Raw genomic sequence first — 27,913 nt, 5'->3', positions numbered from 1 at the left:
CCACAGCCTGAGAGTCAAGCATTACATCACAAATGTGTGGACTTGGAGGAAGTCATAAATGGCTTAACATTGTCATGAAATGGAAGTTGTGATGGTTTATATATATATATATATATATATATATATATATATATATATATATATATATATATATATATATATATATATATATATATATATACACACACATATATATTTAAACTAGCAAAATCAGTCTTGCAGTTGTGCTTTTTGTCTGGGCGACACTTACATAAATAAATAAATAAGTATACAAGTTCATTTTATTAAGTATACTTGATAGAAAGTTGAAGTAAAGCTGAAGTACTTTACAAGTATACTAATATCAATGTGCTAATAATATACTTGTGTATGTGTACTATTTCACATGGGACAAAATTGGCCCACTTTTTAGTGTATAAAAGTATATTTTTACTTTGTGTAACAGTAGTAAACTTTGAGTACACTAGTTTACAACTGTTTTTTCGTTTGTACTGCAACTACACTACAAATGAACCTATAGGTATACGGATAGTTAACTAGTTAAATACTTGTATCACATTTTTTAGTTCATGAAAGTACACTTTGAAGTATACTCTCAGTAAACTACTAGTTTAAAAGATTTATACTGCAAGTATACTTATTAGTTTTATCAAGGACTACATCCGGATCAAATTTTCTTCATGGGTCGACATTTCATTCTTTAACTTTATGCAGTTTTGTGTCCACTTTATGTCATTTTACATGTACATAAGCAATGCTTCTCTCACTTGTTTCTGCTTCTTTTTCACCTGTGTTTTGATCCAGAGATTCTGTATTCTTACAGAAGATGTGTAATAGTGCCCCTACCATATAAAAGTGAGAACATGGATTGCTTGAAAATTCTGTCAATGGCGGGGAAGTGTTGTGTCATAAATTATGGAAAATTCCGTCAAAGTCATGGGAAGTAGATTTGAACTAAATTCTTACATACACTACCAGTGTACTACACAAAAAAGAAAAAAATCTCATACTCAGAATTAGGAACATATCTGACTTTTCTGTCAGTATGGGTATACTTAAATGTAATTTGAAGTTTCTGGGAAGTGCATTAAAAACTAGACTGAAAGCATACTTTCTTTTTTTTTTTAGTGCAAAAGAAGTATACTCATAGCACATTTGAATAAACTTCTTTTTTGTAAGGGAATACAAGGCAATAACAGACCTGTTTGTTTGATACTGTTTGAACATTTGCTGGTGGTGCATTGTATTGTATGACATCTGCAATATGCACAAAGCTAATGAATATTGTTATCTCATGTACACGTTGTCTCCTGTCCTTTTGCTTAGACATTTTCTGAAGGGGTAATGACAACAGGGCACATCAATATTCCATATAACAAACAGGCGTACACACACACGCATGCACGCACACACGCACTTCTGTTGTGACATGAGGGCCAGATGTGGAGTTGAATTCTAATGAAAGTGACTACAGAGCTACAAGGGTAGAGTTGCCTGCATGCATATGTGTATGTTTGAGTAACCACACACTTGTCCCTTGAGCTTAGGGCTTCATGAATGCTTTGTTTGCACACACACACACATTGAACCACAACAGAAATAGAAGCAGAACCCAATAGCTGCATCAACAGAATGTCTCATTACTCTCAATCTGGATGTTTGTTTTTGTTTTTTTCAACATAGTGTGTACATTTGCATCGAAATGAAAAATAAACACAATTATATATGTATACTGTATATTGTTATTGTCAAGGGGTGGAAATGTAATAGTGTTTTAGTAGTAAATTGAGCATTGATGAAATTTATGTGTGAATATTTTTATTGATTTGTGTGTGTGTGTATTTTAAATATACATGATTTGAGTGAATATTGCTTGTGTGGCATTGTTACAGATCACACAACCAGTAAGGTAAAGGGAAAACAAGGGTTTAACATCTTTATTATTCATATAAAATATGTACATTAATATTCATTATCCATGGGAATTTACAAATATATTTATACAAAATCTCCTTGCAAGGGTTTGTCAGTTTGTGAATGATGCTGGGGGAACCCGCACACACACATACACACGTTCATGCACTCACACGCACAGACAGTTACAAATCCACATAACACATTTGTATTGCATACATAAATAAATAAAAACATACAGTATATACAGGAATTACATGACTGCAAACAAATATCTCTACAGCATATTGTGCACACACCACACAAAACCCTCATAAACTTAAATGCCTTTTTTTTTTTTTAAAGAGCTGGGATATTTTTCATTGATTCCTCATTTGTTGCTATTGACACAATGGGGATACAAACAGTAAAATTCCATGTTTAACGAACACATGCAAAACCACAAACAATTGTACTGAGTCAGGCTTATTTACAAGTTAAACCAAATTAGTCATCACATGCAATATTGGATTAAAGAGGCTCCATTTGCAGCGCTTAGGGTCAGTGTAACCAAAGGGTGCAATTCAAAGCATGTCTTTTAGGCATATAACCACAAAGTTACAGTTTAAAATCCTTTTTTGTTGTTGTTGTTTTTTTCATATTTGCACTTGTTTTGTTTTCATCCTATGACTTGTGCTTTTGATGCCCAAGTCTTTGTTGCAAATTCAATACTAATTAGTTTGTGGAAGCCGATCCCCACCCCCACCCCCACAGGAAATTACTGGGTCTTTAAATATCATAACGTCAATCACAATTTGATCTTCAGATTAAAGCAGGTCCCCATGTTGAGTTATGAGGCAGCTGACTGACTCAGGCTGAAACACGATTTGAAACAGTGTTCTTTGGTTCTTCTGATACTCTGTGTTCCTGAGGAGTCAGTTATGGTCCAGGATGATTCATTGCAGTGTGGTCTTCAGTGCCGTTCTATCACCGACCTTAGATGGTGTTTCTTAATCCTGGGTTCTGCGGAGTTAAATATACACTAGAGTCAGGAGAGGAAAAGCAATTCATCTCAATTACATGATTTATTGGTTGACCTCCACATCAAGAGCTGGGGCCACTTGCACAAGACTTTTGACCTCTCATAAACCCCCTGACCTTTTCCTTCCGATGAACAAGAATGTCTTTTCAGCTCTCCTTTATTACGATTTAAGGGTTGGGCTGCAGTATTTTTGCACTAGAGTGCTCAGTGCCAAATAGATACCCCAAAAGATATCCAATAATAAATTGTGAAACAAGTAAGTTTAGCGATTTCACTATTTATTTATTTTTTAAATAGTATGTGACGTGGTACTAAAATGTTGTAAAAGGTCTTGTAAGTTTAAAGAGCTTACTGTAGTGCAGGACTGGCCTGCTGTGAGCTGGTGTCTGGAAGGTTCTGGAGGTTGCTGGGCCTTGTCCTCCTGTAGTGATCACCTGCACCTCAAGCCTGTAGAGAGATGCCAACTGAAGACCAGAAACTACCAGGATATTACGCTCCTGTTTGTGAGGAAAGAAAAGTGTGTTGTTTTTTTAGTTAATTAAGATCATTTGAGTCTGAGAAATAAATAAAATCGGGCCGATACCAACAACAAACATCTAACCAATCAGTATGACTGTTGTGGAGACAGAGCGAGCAAGAGGGAGACTGCAGAATGAGAAATGGGACACAATACAAAACAGCTCAAAAGAATATCACTGGAATAAAGGTTTATGACTGGGCAAGGGCGTTAGGACCCGTGTTTATATTAGCAAAGCTTTCCAACGCTGGAGATAGCTAAGTGGGAAGTCCTGAAAACAGACGCAGAGGCTGCTTTGATTCCTTCTCATGTAAGTAACGCTGGGTTTTGATTCTCTGGAGCTGCTGTGCTGTTGGCGACTAACAACAAAGACTTGTTTGTATTTACTCTTGTGTACTGTACGTTAATTTTTTGTGCTTGCTTGATGTACACTGACTTCCACACTATGGAAAAAAATACTATGGAAGTAAATGGGGCCTGTTTGGTTACCAACATTACATATCATATTTTGTGTTAAAATAACTGTTTTATATATATATATATATATATATATATATATATATATATATATATATATATATATATATATATATATATATATATATATATAAGTATTAATTCTATTCTGATTTGGTGATTTAGCTGCTGGACCTGCACACTAGTGCCCAAAACAAAACATATCCTGGTCGACCAGGTTCCCATGCCAGGGAACAGAGTTCAAAACACAACATACTGTATGCTTGTGACCAGCAATCATTATAAACGTGACTTACTGGAGGCAGGATCTGAGACTGGGATATGAGGCTGTTGGGCAGATTATTTCTGCGGCTCTCTGTGATGACCTCTGCCCATGTGACCTGATACCCTGTGACCTGCTGTGACGGTTGAGGCATGGCCACCACCCATGAGAACAGGCCTGTCACATTCCCCATGTAGACCGAGAACGCTGCCGTCAGGTTCTCTGCCCTGACCAGGATCTTCGGAAGAACCACTGCAGATTTCAGAAAATAGAATCATATAAGAAACATGTAAGAAACATGAAACCATATACAAATACAAGTGATGCTATTTTTGTTCTGTTTTAAAAATTCATTTTGATATAGTTTTGGGTGCATAAAGTGAAATATGTTACAGTGACATAATGTAAGTGACATAACATAAGTAGTTTATGATTTTATGATATAATCTTTTTTTTTTTTTTAGAAAAATAAAATATTTTAACAAAACTGCCTCACTGCTTCTTAATAATAAAATAAAATAATGTAGTCCAACCACCATATGCAGATTAATATATATATATATATATATATATATATATATATATATATATATATATATATATATATATATATATATATATATAACCTTTGTAGATTACACTAATGAAATGTAGCAATACAGTCATAATATTCTTTCATATCTCAGATTCACCTGAGGCTGTGGAGCAGGGAATGGGTTTTGGACTCTTGCTCTGAATGGTAGCACAGGAGGGGGTGTAGAAGGTTGTGCTTTCCGCCTGGGCTCGACCCTTTGTTCCTATAGGCTGGATGATCACCTTATACTTGCAAGAGAACTGAAGACCAGGAAGGCTAGCAAAATTCTCCTGTTCAGTGATATGGGAAAAAAGAAAAAAAAAAAAGTAAGACTTTATTCCAACTCCACTGAAAAGAATTCAAGGAGAAATATGATGACTGATCACCTATCACCACATCCAGCATTGCTGTGGGCCACAATGGGAAAATCTATAGTTCATGTTTTGTATATGTCAAGAAAGATTAATTTTCATGCTGATAAATATATTTCCCCCCTTGTCAATGTGTCATAGATTTTAACACAATCTCTTACTTTGTAAAGAGCATAATTGCATACAGTTTAAAAGATTATTTTGTCTCATATTTCTCTGCAGTTTAGTAAAGAAATCTTTCTGGAATTGGGATGTGCCTCCAAATGGTGAGTTATGTGCCATGAATGATCAATGAACACCACACGAACACTCTCCTTGGAAATTTGTCTTATGTATGAGCTGTCAGAATGTGGCCTTGCACCTGTAGGGAGGATAGAAGATACATTCCTGACTGGTTACCTGGGTGATGAGCTTCTCCTGGGTTCTGGATCCATTGTGACTGCAAAATTCCGGAGACCACTGCACACGGTAACGATTCACAGTGGGATCTGAAAGGGAAAGACAGCTAAATATGAAATGCCAGATTCCAAAATGTGATTATAGAGCACTCTGAATGGGGGACGGGAAGTTTCTGTCGCTTCGCTCAACTCACATATGTTGTTCCAGACAGGCTTCCAGTCAGTACGTTGCTTGGCGATCTTAATTTACTAAAACCTTAATGATTTCCTTTCATTTGGAACTATTTCTATGGGTTGGCTGAGAAGGATTATCTGAAATAACTAGCCAAATTTTGTCTGAAAAAATAAGTTATTTGATATTATTTAGTCGTTTATAGAACTGTTACTGTTATCTCAGCAAATTCACAAAGCCAATTGTTCTGGTGTACTGAATATCAGCGCTCTTTCTTGTATGGTACTGTTGTTCACTCAAAAGTAAAAATTCTGTCATTTACTAATCCCCATGTAATTCCAAAAATGTATGCATTCCTTTCTATTGTTAAGCACAAAAGAAAATGTCTCTCTTTTTTGTTTGTCTGTTGTATTGTCAAAGGTTTTTCGCCCCCCTTAAACCTAACCAAACCACTAAACCTGTCCCTAACCTTAAGTGTTTCTCAATACAACATGAACATAATAACTACATTGTACTTTTTCTTTTTTTTTCTTTTTTGATGTAAGTACATAATAGTTAAATACACCTATAATAACGTGTAACCCAACATAACTGTAAGTAAATAATGACAGAATTTTTGGTATTTTAGTGTCATTGTTACATATGTTACATGTACTGTAGTTTCTACCGTAATAAGATGTTACAAGTAATCAGTGCTCAGTAATTGCATCCAGAAAATATGAAAAACCAAGCAAAATATGCAAAGCAAAGCAATTTTGATAATGTGCCTGACAGATCAGTATTAGATAAATATGTGGGACATCCATTAGAGAGATTAAGGGATTTGACATGTGGCCAGTGTGAGTCTTAAGTTATTGAAATTACGAAGAAAAAAAAAAAAAAACATCCTTGCAGAGGTCAATGAAAAGATTTCAAGCACTATTTTGCATGGCTTGGTATGAATGAAATGTTTTCATTTCCATGACAGTTTTCATTTGTGAGTTTAATGTAGGATTAACTCATCACTCACTGACAAACCGAAACAGTTTAAATATAATTTGCAGCAGGCGAAGTTAGGCTGAGACATGCCTCATCAGCTCATGTTAGCACACAAACAGGTCCACACTTACTTCAATAGTAGTTCTTATCTCTTCTCAAATAAAGAGCTATTGTTCTTCATTTAATTACACATATTCTGATTCTGAACTCTTTAATAAGCACAATGTTTACATAATTACAAAGCATAGCTGTGAGGAAGAAAGACATCCAGCAAAGTAACAGAACAGGACTGTTCCCCACATGAAAGACGTGGTCTATTGCATCTGTCATACCTTTCTTTTTCCAGTAAACCCGGACCTGAAGCTGTCCATCTTGATAGAACGGAGTGCCCACGTCTAATAGATCTGACTGGGGTTTTATAAAGACAGGGCTGACTGTGGGTTCCATATCTGAATGACATGAAATATGGGGGAAAAGTATAAAGTTACAAATTCAAAACATTTACAGCTGTTTTCACTGTATTTCACAACACCCAAATGAGTGCTGTTATATATCAAGCAAAAATGTACAGCAATTAAATAGTTTTGTACCAGATTGTCTTTGGCTTGTAGTAAACTGAAGAATGGCCTTGGAGCTCTTGAGGGGGACCTGACCCCAGTATGAAACTGCCTGCAACTCCACAGTGTAACTCCTGTTCTCTCTCAAGTCATCCAGCTCTGCGTAAGTAGAGTCCTACACACACACACAAAACCCACAGGGATGCATTAGAAAAGTCACAGCAATACAAATCCCAACACCAAAAAATGTACCTAGAAGGTAAACCCCCTGAAGCTTCGAAGCTTTACGAATCTTTTGTTTCAAATCAATGGTTCGGAGAGCGTATCAAACTGCTCAAGTCACGCCCCCCCCCCCCCTCCTCCCCCCCGCCCCCCCCCAGTGGTGAACCACTGAAATTTCGAAACACTTATCACATAATGAAGCCTCATTTACTGAAATCACATGACTTTGGCAGTTTGATACGCACTGATTCGAAACAAAAGTTTCTTAAAGCTTCGAAGCTTCATGAAGCAGTGTTTTAAAATCTAGATATTGTTGAATAAAGTCGTTATTTTGTTGTTTTTGGCACACAAAAATTATTCTTGTTGCTTCATAACATTAAGGTTGAACCACTGTAGTCACATGAACTGTTTTAAATACATCTTTAGTAGCTTTCTGGGCATTGAAAGTGTTAATTGTCTTGTTGGCAATGCAGGCCTCACTGAGCCATCGGATTTTATCAAAAATATCTTAATTTATGTTCAGAGATGAACAAAGGTCTTATGGGTGTAGAACGACATGAGGGTGAGTAATTAATGACAAAAGTTTCATTTTGGGTAAACTAACCCTTTAAAGGTTAGATGTCAATAAAGAACTTTTATTTTGGGCTAATTTCAGTTTACAGGCCTGCAGCGCAGTCTGACAGCATCAAATCAGTAGTACATTACATTTATCGTGTAATTTTTCAGTGGAAACTTTCCTTATATATTGTCCATCTTGTCATTGTTGCTGACAATAAATTGATCAAAAGTGACAGTAAAGACTGGTACATTGATACACAAAATCACAATAATACTGTTAATAATAATGTTTATACTGTTTGCTTTTTTTTTGATAAATAAATGCAGCCTTGGTGAATATCCTCTCCTTGCAGAAAAAAAATGTTTCTATCCCAAAGTGTATAAAATACAACTTGCTGTAGATAATACAATATTATAGAAATATCATACCAATAAAATAAATTAATACAAAATGTTTTCAGTATATTTTAGTTGCAAGTTTTCTCCAAAATATCCCACAGGCCATATTAGAGTCCCCTGCTTTAATTCAATAACATGAGATCTGATACTGTAGCTGAGTCACATGTTAATATTAATACTACTAGTAATCACATAAATCATAGCAATAGAGTACACCAAATGCAATGTTATCAGAGTTTTATGCAGATTGCGTTATAATCTTATAATCATTGTTCACTAAAGTAATCTGTTTAAAATCAATCTGAATTTTTTTCTCCTATCATCTTACAGAGCCCAAAAGTGAAAGAAGTGTTGTTTGCATTGGTCTGCATTCACTCAGCAACCATTTAAAAATGTAGTTTTCTGAGGAAATTGTCCCTCAGCTGACAAAGCCCTCAAAAATATAACATGCAAATATAAATCAAGCAGCGCAACTGCCATCTCTTGGATTCTTAAAGGAGGAAAAAATAAACTCTTCAACATGATCTCATTCAAAGAAAAACAATTCAGCTGTTATTGAGAGATTTCCTTTTCTCAAGAACAACTAGAATTGATATGCTGTTTTTGGCTGTATATCAAATGGCGCCCAGAAATGTTTGCATTTGCCAAGAGCTGTGATGCAATGCTGTACCACCCTAGTTTAGTGTCTGAAGCCCTTGAATTTAGGGCTTGGTGCGATCAAAGGCCCAATCCTGAGTTGTTTATCTTGCACTTATTTGCACTAAGATATCTAATTTGTTGTGGCTTGCTGAAAGAAGGGGCTGGGGAGCTTAACCCTTGAGGGGTTTTGGGAACAATCCAGTATATGAGAAAATGAAATAGTGAAAGGCTGAGAGAAAAAGTGAAAGGGCAGAGGCACGGGCAAGTCATAAGACTTACCCCATTTGCAGTCTGTCTCCTTTTGAGTTTGGGTGGCATTGTGTGGTCAGACAAGCTCCAAGAGAGTTTGTAATGGTTAACAGGAATGTCTAAATCTGCAGACATGCTCCAGCTGAGGCGGACAGACACAGAGCGTTCTGCACCAAAGGTCATTTCGCTGACATGAAGTTCAGATGGAACCGGAGGAGGGGCAGGATCTGAGAGGGGGAGAAATAAAAAAACTTACAGTACAATACTTACGGTACAGTACAGACGTTTCATCTTATTGTTATTCTCCTAAAATGGAGCCTAATAGAATCCCCATTAGATCTACAGTTTCTTGATCTCACCTTTAGAGGATCTGAAGTGTCTGCTGGGGGTTGTGTATCCTCTTGTTCCATGAACATTGACTGCTGCCACTCTGAACTGGTACCAGCGGCCGGGTCGAATGTCTGTCAACCACACACGCTCTTCTGATGTCTACAGTACAGAACCACAGATTAATGAGTGTAGGAGTGAGCATATAAATCACTGAAGGGAGTCAATAAAGAATGACTGACTGAACATATAGTTCAAGGATCCCAAGTGAAGTTAAGCATTTAATTTTATGCCTGGCCAATACCATGTTAATGTATTTACAAACTTTGTTGTGATGTTTACATTTAAAATGATTATATTATATTGTATTATATTATATTACACATACTTTCACACTTACCCGTGCCACCACTTGCCACTCAGTGGCTCCATCCTCACTGGGGTGGATGCCATAGTTCCACCTCCTCTGCAGAACATTTAACACTGGCTCTGCTGACACATTGAACTTGGAGGACCAGCGCACTTCCAGAACACCAGACTCCAGCTCCTGAAAGACCAGCTCCTTCCTGGGCTTCAGAGGAGCACCTGAATATCAAGGTAATAGAATAGAATAGAATAGAATAGAATAGAATAGAATAGAATAGAATAGAATAGAATAGAATAGAATAGAATAGAATAGAATAGAATAGAAATTTAAACTTAAGAGAGAACAATCTGGATATGCCTTTGTTCTATAGTAGTCTATCAGTAATATATAATGTATTCATACACTGTAAAAAATAAATCCGTAAAATAACGGAAAAAGTACTGGCAACTCATTACCTCTATATTATCCAGTAATTTTATGGACATTTCTGTTAACCCTAAAACACAACTCAATGAAGTGCAAAATTCTAATTACTGGTAAAACACCTGTAAAAAATAAAAAATAAATACCGAAAATTACGTTAAATTAATACAGTACATTATCTGCTTTCCAAGGATAAGCCTATATGACACATAAGTATCTATGGAAGCTTATTTCCGCCACTGAATAAAAAATAACTTTTTATCTCACAATTCTGATTTTTTTCTCGCAATTGCGAGTTTATATCTCATAATTCTGAGAAAAAAAGGCATAAGTGTGAGAAATAATCTTGCAAAGTCAGAATTGCGAGTTTATATCTTGCAATTCTGACATTGTAACTCGCTATTGCAAGTTTATATCTCATAATTCTGTGAAAAATGTCAGAATTGTGAGATAAATGAATAATTAACGTCCCACACCTGTAGGTGATAGATAGGTGCGTAGGAAAGAAGACCAGTATAGTCAAAATATGAAAAAACTAAAAAAAATGAATCCCGCACACTATCAACTTGCAAAACAATAAAAAAGACACTTTTTTAGCAACGTTTCGATCGTAAGATCTTCATCAGGCAACATGCACATGCCTGATGAAGATCTTACGATCGAAACGTTGCTAATAAAGTGTCTTTTTATTGTTTTGCAAGTTGATAGTGTACGGGATTCTTTTTTTTTTTTTTTTTTTTTTCAGAATTGTGAGATAAAAAGTATTTGTGCATGCACAGTTTTGAGCATTCTCTCGCCATGAGTTACAACAGATGTAAATATCTTTGTATTCTTTCATGCTAGATGCCATGTCTAGTCTTGGTTTTGTTTCATGTTCATGTTTGATATTTATTTTGAAGATTAGTCATGTCTTATTGTTATGTTTTCATTGCTTTGTTTCCATGTTTGCCATGTGCTCCCTGTTGTCATGTGTTTCCCATGTCCCCATGTGATCATGTCATGTGATTCCCTTGTTCTCATGTGTTATGTTATCATTAGGTGTGTTTGACATCGGCTGAGGCTGGATGCAACCGATCGGCGAGAGTAGCCACTTGAAGGAGCTGAAAACAGAGACGTAATGTCAGACACTTTCTGCTTCCCGGTGTGACACTCACACTGCGTTTGCATACTTTGCCACTGCTGAAGTGAAATAAATGCAATATTTGACTAATACACCAACGTTTCAAAGACATTTTCATTCAATACTTTATGTACTGCTTACAGCGTCTGTCTGTACAAGAGTAAAGTTCAACATAAGCATATACTATACCACTGTAGTGGAGTTTTATTTTGATAAACATGACACAATATAACATCGGGACTACATGAAAAGAGCTTTAAATGTTATAAAAATGGAACTGAAGTGGAACTGAAGGTGGGAACAAACACGTGATCATTGTCATGTGGTGAATTTGGCCAATCGTGAAACAGCCATGTCGTCATCAGATCTCTTGCAGCCACTCTTGAGATGCGGCACAGAATGAACCAGCCGGCTACTCTCGAATCACTCTCCCAGTATTTTGATGCCATACGTCACAGTCACATTGCATTGGTACTGTCTCAAGTCGAACAAAAGTTCTAACCGGCATGCAGTGCTTCAAGTCAGACGCCGATCGGTCTGTGCAGCGCTGCATGAAGTCGAACAAGCCTATTGGTTCATTGGTTTAATCATTGCTTTCAGGTGTGTCTAGTTATATCATGAGTCTGTGTGTATTTAAGCCCTCATGTTTGCCATTGTTCTTTGTTGAGTATTGTCATGTTGAACCGCTGTTTGTGAGTTTTCTGTTTTAGTTCTTGTTTTGCCAAGCCATGCCATGCCAAGTCAAGACAAGTCTTTGTTTTTGTATTTAGTTCACAGTTATGTTAAATGAACTGCACTTGGGTTCTAAGCAACTTGCCTTCAGTGGATCCATTACACTAGAGTTGTACAAATGAGGGCACATTCTAACCTCTTCGCACAATCTAACATCTACGTAGTCCTCCATTGTAGCTGTAGAACACGCGGTTACAAAAATCTGTCAGTGCGTGTATTCTTCTGATGATAAAATTCTAAATTATTCTGGTTCGAAATTAAATTTCAAGTCTAACTTCTAAGATTTTTAACTATTTGAGTTGTTTTTAATTCAGTTAGCCATTCCAGTTGAAAGAGTTAAATGCAAAAAGGTACAGTTATCAGTTATTAGCATCGACCACAGCTGGTTAAAGATAATTTAAAAATAACTGTTAACTGGGTTAAACCAGCTGTTTACCATCAGGTTCAGTAAGGTCTTACCCCTGTAGAGGTTCTTAGGTGACTGGCATGTGTGTCCGCAGCCGTTTGGGCAACATTTCTTCTGGGCTGAGCACTCTCCGTCTTCCTCACATCCTTCCACACAGGCGGCTGCAAACCCGCTGGCTCTTTCTGGCGGCGGACAGTCACCCTGTTTCACCACCATCACTGATCGCAGGAACTCACAGCTTGTCACACACTCCCCGTGACGCTTGAGAAACACATGCTGAGGAGATGCCATAGTGTACAGTTTAACACATGTATCTCAAACCTTATAGATTCTAGCAATTCATTTATGTGACATTAATTTGTCTATGGATTTTTAAAACACACTTTTTTCCTCTAAGTGAGTGTATGCATGTATTTGTACATAATACAATTATAATATAATATAATATAATATGAAACATAATATAATATAATATAATATAATTGTTAAATAAATAATGCAAAAATTATAATTAATATAATATAATATAATATAATATAATATAATATAATATAATATAATATAATATAATATAATATAATATAATATAATATAATATAATATAATATAATATAATATAAAAGTTCATCCATCCATCCAAACCCCTTGCCCTTTGTAGGGCAGAGATTTGTAATTATTCAAAATTATATTACAGAAAATTGAATAATTATGTTACCCTATAATACGTCTTATTTATTTCAGAGAAATAATAGAAAAAATGTATATGTTCATGTGTAGTTTAGGCCTATATGAAATGTGTATATTGTTTTTCAGCTGGCTTAGAGAATGGCTTTTCTTCCTTTTTTTTTTTTTCTTTTTTTGGCACTGTTCAAAACAGGATGATTATAACATTTTACATTTACATGTTGTGAATGAATTTATGCTGCTTGCTCATACAATTCTAAAATGATGGATGAAGGTCCTGATCAATGCTGGCAAATAAAATAACTAATATTCATTGGTTTAAGTCCCCATTTCCCTCAACAGTGCATTTATAGCCAAAGAAACAGGAAAAGCTATAGATGTTACTAGGCCAAAAGTTTTAAAATGTAGAGAAACACCACAATAATAGGATTCGAGACCAAAGGGAAATGTTCAAAGAGATTCTCAGACTGTTTAAAAAGAAGATCAGAGCAGAACATTATCATTTTGAACAATAGGAGACCACTTATATGGTAGCCAAGTCTGTCAAGAAAAACAATGGAGGATTAATATTTGAAAAACCAGAACATCAAGGTCAGCCATTTTGTATCAGATTTTTTTCTTATTGAGAGCACATCCCAGAAACTACTAGATCTGTTAAGAATGCTGCGGTCTGTACCTCACATAAATCTCGACAAGGTCCATCTTTCAACTCCCAGGAGTCTTTGCATGGCTCCAGGCACTGTGAACAGACAGCAGAGGTTTGAGTATCAGGAAGCAGTCTCAAATGACTCTGGTATCATTCTTTTTCATACAATCACAGGCGAATATGTTAAAGTCAGAAGCATTTGTTTTGAGTAGAGATGTTACAGTATACAGATATTAATGATAACCATTGTATTTAAAAAAAAATAATCAAATATTGATATCATGTTAAATGTACACATTGTAATTTTTTAGTTCAAAATTAACAAAATTGAAATAATGAATGAATACATCACAAAAACATCTTACAAACCGTGATTTTGTCTTAACCTACACTCTAATGAAAAATGGTTCTAAACAGTACCAAATTAGGGTTATTTGGCCTGTAACAATGGCAGAACCGTTTTTGTTGCTAAATAGAACCATTTTTATAAGGATTCATAAAGAACCATGCTTTGAAAGTACTAGAACTCAATAGTGTGATAAAAGTGATTGGTAGGAAACCAGTTACAATTTGAAACTTAAAATTTGTAGACATTTTAAGAAAGAAATAATTTACCAGCTGAGAGTGTGTTGACAGTCTATGTAATTGAATGGCTAAGCTCCAGAAAACCAGTACTGATGTGGCTTTGACAGTTACAGATTTGAAAAACAAAAAGGCGGGAAAAAAGAACCCTAAACTCTAACACAAAGAAACATTTCAGCATGTAAATGGTTCTTCAGGGTCTAAATAGAACTGTTACTTCGTGTAAAGAACCTTCAAAGAACCATCTTTTTTTATAGTGTAAATTACTATGGTACTAAAATACTACTACTAAAATACTATGGCTACTTAACTGCTCATAAGACATTTTTTAGATATCCACCATTCGTTACAGGGAGAGTAGTTAGTGATGTAGTTAGTGACGTTCACACTGATAAGGCGAACATCTGTAACCATGGGCACAGCTGTGCGCTTCAAACCATGGGATTCATCTGTGCAGAATAACAAATCACAGCTCACATAATGATCAAAACAATGTTCCTCTGCAAGTAACTTGTAGTTTTTTGCTTCAACCATTAGAGGGCAAAAAGTTACCTAATGTATCTTTAAAACTACGCATACAATATCATTGTAAATAATCCAGCCCTGCTAACTATCTGATTGACAATCCAACATAGTAGGTGAATTGCATCTTAACAGTGGTTGCCACCTGTCATAAAATGGGGAAAAAAGAAAAAGACACAGCATGTAGCTACTACTGAGACTTTGCCCACACTTGAAAAAATGTTAGCCAGAATGGGAAATTTTGGGATTCTTTTGGATTTTGGAAAAGGTGGGGTGTTAGACACCCCATTCTGCAATAAGTGCAGATAAAGAGTATGATCTTTTTGTATACTTTTGTACGTCTTTGAGTATTAAAGTACGTATGTGAAGGACTCTCTCTTCACTTCCCTAAAATCGTAATTAAAGTGATTCAAAAAGTGAAAACTGAAACTAAACAAAGTTAAGCATGTATTTGACATAGCATTTTTTCCACATTTCTATAGCTAGTGTATCTCGATAGTATCGTTATTGTAAATACTTTATGACATAATACTTGTTTAGTGAAAATCTGATGTATTTTGAATAGTTTCTGCTGATGTGAAGAGCTACAATGAATTGTAATCTAGCAGTTTTCTAGTTGTCAAATCGTTCAGACAAAGGCACTTTTGTCATTTTGATCACACATAGGTGTTTGGAGTCTGTCATTAACTTCTCTGCAACTTGGAAGTGTCAGCGGAGAGATCCCTGAATGTATTCTGATCACTGACATTTGCATTCAGCACTTAAATCACATGCCAAAAATCTTTCATTTCAATGTCTACACCTGACTCTCTCCCTGGCTCTTTCTCCTTCTCCTTCACTCGCTCTCTCATCTTCTATTCTCCTTTCCTTAAAATTGACACTTCAATTCCTTGCATGAGTGAGCGTGGCTGCCTCTGGGGAATTCACATTTCCAATTTCATGCCACGGTGAGACACAGCGGTCACTATGGTGCTGGAGCTAAACGCTGCTCTGCAGGAGCATGCTGGGGAGAGATGTGAACATTACACATTATGCTGATCTAGGAGCTGTCTTTACTCCAATGGTCACATTTCAGAACAGCATGAATGGACCTTTACCACCACCTTGGGAAAAACGTACACTTCCTTCCGAGGGAAAGATTCTGCAGACGTCAGTTAGAAAGTTTCGCATTAAAATGCTTGTTAATCCAGGGATTTAGTATCAGGAGGAAACGATAAGGTTGAGGCGCATTTCCGTTAGTGTGTGTGTGTCTGTGCAAATTGTTAATATATGTGTGTTTGTGCTGGGGGAACTGAGGTTTTCCTTGGGGCGATGTTTCTGAGTGAGAATGAGAGTGGGAAACACATTTATCTGGGAGGGCAGTAAAAACGCACACCTTTTAAAGACGGCGCGGGCTTGGGGTGGTGCAGTCGTCGGAAACTATGAATAATGGGAGAGGCACGGGGGCAGTTAGAGGCGGCAGAGGAGGCAGTTTTATGGAATTCAGAGCGGCCAGAGCCCTGCTGAGATTGCCTGAAGCTTGTGTGCTCTAACACACGAAACGTTGTCTCAGAGTCGCCTGTGCAGCTGAGAGAATTCCGCTTTGCTTGCTTCTGTTTCCCATGCATGTAAATATCCACTCATCATGCACACCACATTATGCAACATTAAATAATACAAGCATTGCATAATTGAAGATTCATTTACTTACAATACAATTTGTACAGTACTAATGTTTACTGCATGTTAATCATTTGCACTAGGTGAAATACATACAGAATAAAGAGTATTAAATGACTGGTGAATAAACTGCATTTTTGTGTCCAGGTCTACTCATTTATCTTTTCATGTTCTTTTAATTAATTAATATTCATAAATTGAAACAATTTGGCTGTATACTTTACACTATTGAATGAGATCACAGAATAAGTGAATTGAGTTGACATCAAATAATGACACCATACTGTCTCCTGTTAAGCTGCTTTATTGAAATTAAAGTTTTAATTAAAACCAAATTTGTTGTGTCCTAACTGGAGAAATTTGCAGTATTGACAGTTTTTCCCTGTTGACTGTAAAGCTTCTATGAAACAATATGTATTATATAAAGCGCTATGTAAATACATGTGACTTTTTATTTATTTATTTAATTACTTACCTACTTACTGTACTTATATATTTATGTATTCATTTATTCCTAATATATCATAATGTAGCATATTAAGAAAATGTTATTAAGTAGTATAGCATAATGTTTTATTATTACTGTTTTAGAAGCTTTTGCTGCTTAATATTTGAAAGACTTTTGTCTGCCAAATCAAGGTCATGTGGAGCGACCAACAAAGTCATGGTGCAACCAGTTTGCAAGGGGAAAAAACATAAAATTTTATAATTGATCAGACATTATTCATATCTTATATGACAAGTAGATTCATTGGCCTCTTTTTAAACTACATTTTTATTCGGCCTCACCCTTAAACCTCAACCATTGTAAACAATAGCTTGTTCTGAGGAACGCCGCATTCACAACCATAGTCTCATTTATCAGTCTCTCAAATACAGCACTCAATGGCCCTTTGTGTAACGGCCCTTTATGATGCATTGCATGTTGGTGGAAAAAGAACAGCATAGATCTAAGCTATAAATCACTTAAAGTATTCCAATCCAATCGCTTTCACCTTTCTAAAGCCACCTTTTGGCTTGTGCCAAACCCACTCCACTTTTGTCCGTAAGGCACCTGTAATCTCCACGAAAGCGTTCGCTCCCAGTGTCTTTATTGTACCCCAGCGCCAGTTAGTTTTACGCCCCATTTCAGACTCAAATCAAGCATTCCCTTCCACCATACAAAATGAAGGTTATTTAAGAGCTGCGGACATGGAGATTGAGCTAAGAAGAAGCCTTGGGTGAGTTCCAGTTCAGCTAAGACGCATTGCCGTTGAACAAACAACAAAACCCCCCCAAAAAAGTAATGCAAGTTTTGTACTTTTCAGCATTACATAAAAAAGGCCTGTTTCTTTTGAATAAAATGGTAAAAACTGAGTCGCTCCCTCCACAACACTCTTAAAAAAAAGTTTCTTTAGTAGCATTGATGGTTCCACAGAGAACCTTTAACGTCCATATTTCCATTGCACAGAAGGTTCTTTATAGTGGAAAAGAGTTCTTCGGATTATTAAAATGTTCTTTACACTAAGAAAAATATGGTTCTTGTAAGAAATGAACACGATAAGGTTCTTTGGGGAACCAAAAATGGTTCTTCTATGGCATTGCTGCAAAAAAAAAAAAAAAAAATCTTTTCAAATCTTTATTAGTGTAAGTGAGTCTGAATAATGCTGGCTTTGGGTGTTTAATGCTGGGAGGAATGCAAGAATCCCACCCATGTCTGGACCCAACATTTGGACAAATTGCATTTTCTTTAAGAAGGTTCCAAGCGTTGTTTAATCTACCACTGAGACGCTCACTTTGCCAGTCTCAGCAAATTATGTACAGCAACTGTAATTGAAATCTTGCTCATGCCATGAAAATTGCTGGCACTCTTGGTTTTCCAATTGCATTGGTGCCACAGCAATACTTGAACCAGCAATTAAACTGGAGGCTAAAAGAACTGTCAAGGCACACTAATTATTTTGCTGACATTTGAATATCAAATGCCTAAAAGCCACGTGCTGCAGAAGCATAACAATATTCAAGAGCAGATCTTTGATTTGAGGGCCGACTGTGTACTTTAACATTTGTAGACGTTGTTCAAAAATTGAGGAATTGTTGTATGTAGTTCTAGTACACTAATCGCTTTGAAGAGTACTTCAGTGAAGAGCTTTCCAAGTGCTGTCTGAGTATAGTTATTATGAATCAAAAAGAGCCGATGAGAGGAGGCCATTAGGTTAACAGTCAATTCGAGGCAAGCAGCCTAAACAAGAAGCAACAGACTAAACAGAAAGTTAACAGACTATTTTGGAAGCTACTAGCTTCTGAGCAGGAACACATTTTAAGTTCCAATATGGCATTTTCAATAACAAATCTAGTTTGTAAACACTCTGTTAGGAGTATTAATGGATGTTTGTGTATTCACACTGAATGCAAATGCTAGTTCTGGAATGTAGCGGTAAACAAGGTCAGAAAAACAAAAGCTGCAGTCTGCTTTGTGCATGTACTGTATGCAATGACATGATATGATACAGTTCTTTAATTAGTAGTGAGATTGAAGGATTAATTACGTTTAGAAGCCTGTTCACCTGAATGTGGCATGAAAGCCAACAGGAGTGAACGAAGTCTGTATTTCCAGCGCAAACCACCAATGTTATGCAAGGAACTCCATCTTCTCCTCAGAGATCCAGGACAGAGACTGATAAACAAGTTTAGCTTTATCAAAGCCATGATTCCCATAGGTCATATTACAATGAGAGATTACTGATAACCAAACAATTTTTTAAGTAAACAATTTTTTAATTAGAAACAAAAAGCTTTTTTTTTTTTTTTTAATCAAAGAATCAATAAATTTAGGGACTCATTTTAAGCATAGGTCCCGATAGTCAGCAAGAGACTAGTCAATTAGTGAGGCTAACCTTTTTTTCATGTTTAATATTTTTAGCTGTGATGCTTTCAATGGGATGGATTAAATGTTTTCTTTTTTTGGGAAATGATTTCAGAGTTTTGAAAGTGTGTTGCTCTTGTAATTGAACATGCTATTTAAACATCGCATGCGGCACCTGTGGAGTGTGGAAAGTTACTGGAGCGCGCAGCCACGCTCGTCTCTCACAAGGAACGTCACGGCAGTGATTGACAAGACAGAGGGCCAATTGGCTGATGTTTTTAAGGCCCTACCTCGTGCACAGATGATGTATATTAATATCATTCCTTTCAGTGCACCTAATAAATAGTCTTTTATCAGTTAGTAAAGACAGTTTCAAGTAATATTGCAAAAATGTATAAAACAAAACATCCTCTTTAGCACCTTTAAAGGGTTAGTTCACCAGACTTTTGTTCATCTTCAGAACACAAATTAACATCTTTTTGATGAAATCTGACAGCATTCTGTCCCTCCATAGACAGCCTTCACAATTGGAACTTTGACACTTCAAAAAGTTCATAAAGAGATCGTAAAACTAATCCATATGAATCGAGTAGTTTAGTCCAAATTTTCTGAAGAGACACGATCAGTTTATATGTTGAACAGATTGAATTTAGGCTTATATTTACATGTAAATGTTCCTCAACTGACATATCAGTTGTGGGAAGCGCAAGCATGATTGCTTGATGCATGTGAGAACCAAAGAGGTTCATTCTCACGTGGTACGTAGCACGTCTGTGTTTCTGCACGAACCAATGAGGTTTGTTCTTGTGTGTTACGCAAGAGGTTTGTTGTTGAGCATCTGTTTATGTTCACTGTTCAATGATTATATGTAAGCAAAAGCCTAAATTTAATCTGTTCTAGGGCTGCACGATTTATCGCACGATACAAAAAATAACATTGAACTTAAACGCGATTAACGCTTAAACACGATTCTTAGTGCGATTATGAAATCGCAAAGGCTGCGATTATTTTTTTAAGTGCAGCTTGTCAAGTATGGCTCCAAATGCTAATCCATCTAAAAGCACTGCAAGTTTGAGTCGCTTATAATGTACATTTGAAAAAGCAGCACGCGTCACACATCTTTCCAGACATAAGAAGCATTTATTAACATCTTGTCCAACAAAAGAAAACATTAAATAACATGTTTTTACTCAAAACTCACTACATAGTGACCTTCTGTGAGAGCATTTATACATTTTGAAGCCTAAATAAAGTCGTCAGATATAAAAAGCTAACAGTAGGCTATAAACGGACTACAGCACACCATGGTCGCAGATCAACGTCGTCACCACCAAGCTTCCTCAAACTGTATTTAAAAAACAACTCTATTTAAAAACTGATTATGATCTGCGCTGTGTATGAATACTTATCCACTTTTTCATGAGCAATACTGTCCAAATGTCCTGTTTGTCATGATGACGTCTAAAGTCCCAGCCAAAGGAAGTAGTCCATTTAGCATTTTGTTAGCAACTGCCGCTGACACAATAAAGGTTTAAAAAATCACAAGCGGGTTATAACTGGTGTGTTTTATGTCATAGATCAAAACGTGAAAATATTTAGAGGCTTTGTTAATCACAGACCTTATTTCAGGCGTTTTAGTAAAAACCCATAGACTTTTTACGTTGGAACCGGAAGCCCTAAAATGCTAACTCGCTTCCGGGTTTTGCCTATAAAATGCGTCATCCCTGAGGTACTCTATAAGGCAGTCGTTTGTTTATTAGTCATGTTTAATCAAAGCCTTTCAATCTTCTGTTCTTTCAGCTACAGCAATATGATGCATGTTATCTACTTCTGCGGCAGTGCATATTTAGAGTTTCTGCACAAGAGCGCCCTCTGGCTTTCAGATGGAGAAGCATTTACTACTGATCACAGAGCCATAGTGCATAAAATAATCGCAGCCTTTGCCAAATCGCATGCGCGATAAATCATGCATCCCTAATCTGTTCATCGTATAAACCGATCGTGTCTCTTCAGAAAATTTGGACTATAGCCTGCTAAATTCATATGGATTAGTTCTCTTTATGAAGCGTCAAAGTTCCAGCTGTGAAGGCTGTCTATGGAGGGACTGAATGCTGTCAGATTCTGTCAAAAAAATCTTTATTTGTGTTCCGAATATAAACGAAAGTCTTACAGGTTTGGAACGACAGAATTTTCATTTTTGGGTAAACTAACCCTTTAAAGATTGGTACAAAATATGTGAGTTATCCTACTGAAAACTAAAAGCTGCACATTCAGAAAACCCACACACTAACTGATAATGACAATATGTAATTTTGCACATTCCTGCTACATGATGACAAAACTAAACACATTATTTAGTTACAGTATTCCTAAATGCATTATTACTGACACAGGGTTTCAAAAGCACATTGTCCTGAAGCTTTTGGACTTTAACTGAATGTGGATCCTGTATAATGAGCAGAAAAAGTTTAAAAGGCATTGTCCTCGTTTAAAGCCAATGGAGGAAACTCTCTGGAGAATGCAGTAAAAATCCATGAACCAGTTGGCCAAATGTTTTCATGGATCGTAGAAGGGAGGTCAAAACCCTGGCTGTTCCAGTGAACTTACCCCGAGGGTGATATGAAAACACGTGCTGCACTCTTTCCAACCATATGCACACATACATCAATGCATTAAAGATCTCAAATCCTTAAAGCCGCCCCTCCAGCCATGAAAAGTCTGCTCAGGCGCTTAACTGTAACATGCACAATCATGAACTGTTTTGAAATATTTCAAAACGTCCAGATGTGCATTCAAGAAAGTTTTCTGCGGACTGTCATTGTGAGGACTGCAATAGCTGGTTGATATGTAAAGGAATGCAAGCACAGAGCATTGAAAGGAAAGCAGCCCTCATCTTGAACAATACATCAAAGGGAGCTTTACATAATACCACAGTGAAATGTGTGGAAAATCTGCATTGGCAACATGTCAGCTCTATTCCCCCTGTGCTACCGGCATATTATTGTTATTTAATGACTAGGCTGCTAGAGCATGTTAATGTCCTCATTAAGAAAAGTGGGTTGAGTTCTTTACTGAAATTAGCATTTTGCCTTGAAGTGAAAAGGAAAAATAACACCGGCTGTATAATATAATGTGAATCAAAACACATAGCCTTTCAACTCCATTTGTATCAGTCTCATTACAGATTTGACCTCTAGCTTTGCTAGTGAATCATAATCTCATTTCTGTACGACAACCAGCTAGCGCGGATATAATAGTCCAAGGCGATAGCTGACAAATACAGTAGCTTTTACGATGATGTATGATGTCATTACAGGAGGTGCAGAGGCATACCAATGTTTTACAGTGATAGATCTGTGTTGGCTTTTATGTCAAGCTGCTGTGAAATGCTGTGTAATTTTGACAGAAATTACCTTTGCACACTGTTTATGGCTCTGACACCATCCAAGGGATCCATTACTCTGCGGACAGAAGAGACAGATGGAATTGCGTGTCAGAATGCTGTAATCACCAGTCACATCAGACAGGCTCATTTGAATCGTGTTATTTTTATGTGCCCCTGCTGAGCAGAGAGGCTTTAAAAAGGAAATTTCCTATTATGAACGCATTATTCTTGTTTAAAAACACAGCCCTGACTACGGCGATGTAAAATTGCTCATAAACCAGAACAGTCAGTCTACATTCCCTCCCTTCAAAAAAAAGACTAACCTGAGCACAGAAACACCAGAAATCACTCATCAGCACCTGTTTGCGTTGCAGATCTTGGAATGTTCCGTAGCGTGTCAGGAATCGTCAAAGGGTTTTGTTTATCTGAATAACAACTAGTTGTTTTAAGCTTATGTGCAGCATATTTGATTGGCAGACCACAGGAATAACGCCCTTGGCCAGCCATCAGAATAATGGTTATTGAATAGCACAATAACAAAGAAAGGATAAAATCTTTAAGATGCACTGTATATTTTATTGCACATGGAGGGGACTCTAAAGTAACCACAGTATTATCACTGCCAGATCTTGCGACTACGCCACTATGGGGAATTGAGCTAAACAAATCTATTTTGGCCTGTGGTGGGATCAATGGATCAAGCCGGCAGCATAAGCATGGTTAGTTCACTTAGACGTTATGCATGTGCTCACATCAGAGCTACACAAACCTATTCTCATTACTAAAGGTACTGTATATGGGACATATTTTAACTGTTATTGGGTCAATCACGTATAAGAGCGTACATGATAATCTTAGAAATGTATTACTTTGTGTTCATGTTGGTTTTGTATGTTTTTTTTACTATACATTTATAACATTTTCAAGAAATTTTACATTTAATGACTCTAAAATGTCATGCAGTGTAACCATCAATTAAAAACTAATTGTCACATTGAATATGGACACATTAAAAAAAGTTTTTTTTTTTTTTTCAACTACTATGAATCACTTCATAAATATTACATTTTTGGAAGTTGCATAACACTTCACAACCTTGTCATAAAACAACAAAGACAAATTGACTGATATTTTACGAGACTTTTTTGAAATATTTATGATATAATTTCCAAAGTTTCTTTTTCCTGTGTGTTTCTTCAAATTGGTTGGACCACAAGACTTGGTCGCTCCACATGACTACATGACTTTAACCAAAGTCCCTTTAAGACAAGTCATTTCACTCGGCGGCCATCTTTGAAACGCCTCTCGGACATCCTGGGCATCATGCAGCTCCTATCTCTTTGAATGGGGAAACATCAGATTCTCCAAAACTGTTCGTCAACCTTACGATTAAATTTGATATTTGAAATCACCAATGAAATCTAACAATAACCGACTCATAAATTTAGTTTCTAAACGCTCGAATCATGACAAAAAAACTCTATTTTGTTTCAGGCTGGATCAAGCTACTGCGCATGCGCAGACCTAAATGCGCGTTGGCTCTTGGCTTTAGAAGGCAGGACTTATTCCGCCATATTGCGCGTTACACTTTCTCCCATTCAAAACAATACGAGTGACACGTCTTGTGTTATTCTATAGTCTTTGCTTTAACAAATATTAATGTTTTGTCCTTCTGTTAATTAGTGACATTTTTGATTTTATGCATTTTAAAATGAATTTTAATACAAAAAAAAAATTAAAAATGTATTAATTTATTTGTTTGTATTGTTTATTTGAATAAATTAATGGGACAGAAAAAAGCGTCACATCATTGACCCATTTTTTATGTGTATGAAATAATTGTATGCTATACTTTATAATGAAGTACTAAAACCAGCCCCCCATTATTTTGATATTCTTGATGCTGTTCTGCTGTTATACTCTGTTTGTTATTAGGATGACAGAAAGTTTTAAAAGTTCTATTTTTAGGCTGATCTGCCTCCATGGTCTAACAGAGCTCATCAATGTCAAAATGATTGAGACGGCCAATCAAATCAAATAAGACGTTCACAGAAGATGAGTGCTAATTCAAAGGCGATGCTTTAGTTTTAATGGTGAAAGAGTGTGAGGTAAGATGTCGCTGAACATTTAATATTTGACAACTGTGTTATGATAGAAATATCCAGTGATGCAAAAACACCCCCGCCCCCTCAGAAAAAAATGGTCTCCCCAAAATTCAAGACATGGTTACGGCCTTGACTAAAACTATACTTCTAAATAACTATTGGTTCCTGGAAAAACTTATAATATAGTTAAGCAAAGACTGATGATCAAATAAAACAATGGCAGTCAAACAGGATATTGAGACAGCTGAAAGATCTGCGTATTTCCACGTGCAAAACGCTGACAGATAAGACGTTCTCTGAACCACATCAAATGCTCTCTAATTTCCCATAATCATTAATCATCAGCGATAGCTCCTCATAGCTCGATGTTATGTCTTGCCACAGCATAACTTGACATTCAGCTCAGTCCGTTCAAATTAACCCATGACCCCGGTCTCCATTTGATACTAGAGGAAGGGGGATAATTGCCAAAATGGCCTCCCCCCTCGGGAGACGGCGTAAGTGGGCTTTAGGGATGTGGACACGAAGACAATGATCAGCAGATATGAAAAGCATTCATTCTGGTTTAGTTCCTGCTCGGACAGCAGAATGAAGGCAGCTGTTGAAGTCGGAGAGTTCTGGAACGCTTTGAACGCATTGTGGAATCGGTGCTGAGACAATGAGGAGCTTCTAGACCAGTGTCTAATTTGATAGCATCTCCAGATGGACAGCTTGCTGTAGAATAAAGCATTTGATAAAAGAGACTGATGTGCATAGCTTCCCTCTGCACTGATGTCTGGCTCAGATAACAACAAGGCCGTCACTGTGATGAGCAGACAGGGCATTTGAAGATAGGAGATGATTTAATTAGAATGGATATATAGATTTTTAATGGATATAACACTTTTTAATTGTTTGCATTGGTTGAGCACATGTTTGCTCATGTTGATGTATATAGTAAAAAAAAAAAAAAAAAAAAACCTTTAAGTTATTATTGTGGAATAGAATAGCTTATTCATGAAAGGGAAAAATACTTGTTTGACACTTACTAAATCATCCTTTTTAAATATATTCTAAATTGAACAAAAGAATTTCTCTTTCATTCGTACTAAAGGTTTGCAAAAGAACTGTAAATGAATTTGACTAGCTGTCTATTTCTGGGTCGGATGTGGGTACAAACTCATGATAAAGATCAGGAAGGACATGAGGATGAATATAATCACTGTAACAAGGGAGTTTGTTGACAGCAGACAAAAAGTGCAGACACACGCACAAAGATTCCCCTCCACATGCCTTTGTGCAGATACAAACACACATAAACATATAAGGCATGCACACACACACACACACATATACACAGAGGAAGTCTCACACTCTCCTCTTCTACCCCCACCCCAAATCCTCCCACGGTCTGTCATAACCAACATAAACAAAGAAGCAAGTAACTTTAAACTTCTAATGAAAACCCCAACCGCAGTGTTGAGACTGAGGCTGGCAGAGATTTGTACAGTTGTGTCTCCATTTTTCCAATTCTATGCATCTGTTTGTTTATAGTAGAACTCCTCTGGGTGAATGGTTAGGAATTCAAACGGATGAGCTTCATGAGTGAGCTTGCTTGTGTTCACTGGTTAAGGTATAGCACTAAAAATAACTGTCATTTGACTAACAAAAGTATAGTTCATCTGATAAGGTGCAGAGTGATCGTACATTTCTTTATCAAATTGAAATGCGACAACAAGCCACTGAATGATCTATCTGGAGTTTTAAATATTAAAATGAATCAATTATTATTATTATTAGATCAACCAATAATCAGTTTGATGATATTTTTACAGAAAAACAAAATGTCACCCAACAACAAAGGTTCAGAGGTAAAGTAACTTATTTAATATATGATTTGTATCATTTCTGTACTTTTACAATCATTCGATCTCTACTCTTCCTGGCCATTTAGATGAATTTGAGATTATATAGATCCAAAATCAACTTTATATTGCCTAAATATTATGGCAATTATAATAATGCATATTATGTTTTTATTAAATTTAGTCTGGCTGGTTATTTAGTTAAGTCAAAACAGTAATATCACTACTAACATATGAATAACAGCAATACAAAAGGCTAAACAATCTGTATCTGTTGTGAAAAAAAAACATAAGTTGATCATTAGTAGTAATGAAGTATACTATTTTATAAATAAAGGCAGGGGAAAAGGCACTTATTCATTTCTAAGTGACTGTCTTATTCAGTACATTTGACTCAATAAACATTTACTTGTCAACTCTTTCTTTACTTACCTGGAAATGTTTTGGAGAGAGAGCGATGCGCGTGCTGTGAAGGCTCAGGCACCTGGCGGCGCACCTCGTACGGAAAATACTGCCAAGAGCTGAAGACGAGTCCTGCCTCCTCATTACTACAAACCCGCTGTTTATTAACAGTATAATCCCAATGCACATAACGATGAGAGCGTCACGCATCTTGACGAACAGAAAGTGCTATGTTGGACCGTCTGCCGAAGAGCTTGAAAGTAAAAGTGGATGTGCGGGCGCTTGATGCAAATAATGAAAGTTCAATGAGCGCGTGTGGGCGGGGCCTCCGCAGAGACGCGCGCTGCTATTGGACAGAGATTGCGCCCGTGAGACGCGCGGGATCAGGTGCACCGACCGCACGCAGCAGCTGTTCAGTGAAGATACACAGCTTAATGCTCTCTGTGGATTGCTCACTTCATGGCTGCTCACTTCATGGTTGTGACATTAACGTTTAGAAAACGTTGAGTGTAGCAATAGTGAAATTAGTATGTAATTTTGACAAATAAAACATATC

At 36.6% G+C, this 27,913-nt stretch overlaps 1 protein-coding gene across 3 annotated transcripts; it reads right to left on the bottom strand.

Moving 5' to 3' along the window:
- Window positions 1–1,932: 1,932 nt before the first annotated feature.
- Window positions 1,933–27,635, bottom strand: anos1a (anosmin 1a). 3 transcript variants are annotated; one of them, XM_067403827.1, is made up of 14 exons: window positions 27,388–27,635; window positions 23,035–23,082; window positions 14,044–14,106; window positions 12,737–12,959; window positions 10,024–10,220; window positions 9,668–9,797; window positions 9,339–9,535; window positions 7,275–7,416; window positions 7,017–7,133; window positions 5,536–5,624; window positions 4,884–5,055; window positions 4,226–4,443; window positions 3,288–3,432; window positions 1,933–2,916 (listed from the first exon to the last, which is right to left on the bottom strand). In XM_067403827.1, exons 1-14 carry the CDS (start codon window positions 27,565–27,567, stop codon window positions 2,867–2,869), a joined length of 1,971 nt encoding a protein of 656 aa, XP_067259928.1. In that variant the 5' UTR covers window positions 27,568–27,635; the 3' UTR covers window positions 1,933–2,866. The 3 variants fall into 3 exon arrangements, with proteins under 3 accessions (XP_067259928.1, XP_067259929.1, XP_067259930.1); XM_067403828.1 differs by having other exon boundaries at window positions 10,036–10,220; XM_067403829.1 differs by lacking the exon at window positions 23,035–23,082.
- Between the last annotated feature and the right edge of the window lie 278 nt (window positions 27,636–27,913).

Source organism: Chanodichthys erythropterus, chromosome 12, assembly GCF_024489055.1.
Source record: "Chanodichthys erythropterus isolate Z2021 chromosome 12, ASM2448905v1, whole genome shotgun sequence".
Taxonomy (NCBI): Eukaryota; Metazoa; Chordata; class Actinopteri; order Cypriniformes; family Xenocyprididae; genus Chanodichthys; species Chanodichthys erythropterus.
Note: the sequence above shows the minus strand (reverse complement) of the source record. Positions and strands in the feature narration are given on the sequence as shown.

What these genes read in the sequence shown, in the direction of transcription:
- anos1a (XM_067403827.1), bottom strand. Translation starts at nt 27,567, where the DNA reads ATGCGTGACGCTCTCATCGTTATGTGCATTGGGATTATACTGTTAATA. An exon ending in TGGCACGGGTAAGTGTGAAA is followed by an intron (nt 9,798 to 10,023) that starts GTATGTGTAATA and finishes TCTGTACTGTAG; the next exon opens with ACATCAGAAGAGCGTGTGTG. An exon ending in AGTCTCAGATCCTGCCTCCA is followed by an intron (nt 3,433 to 4,225) that starts GTAAGTCACGTT and finishes CCTCACAAACAG; the next exon opens with GAGCGTAATATCCTGGTAGT.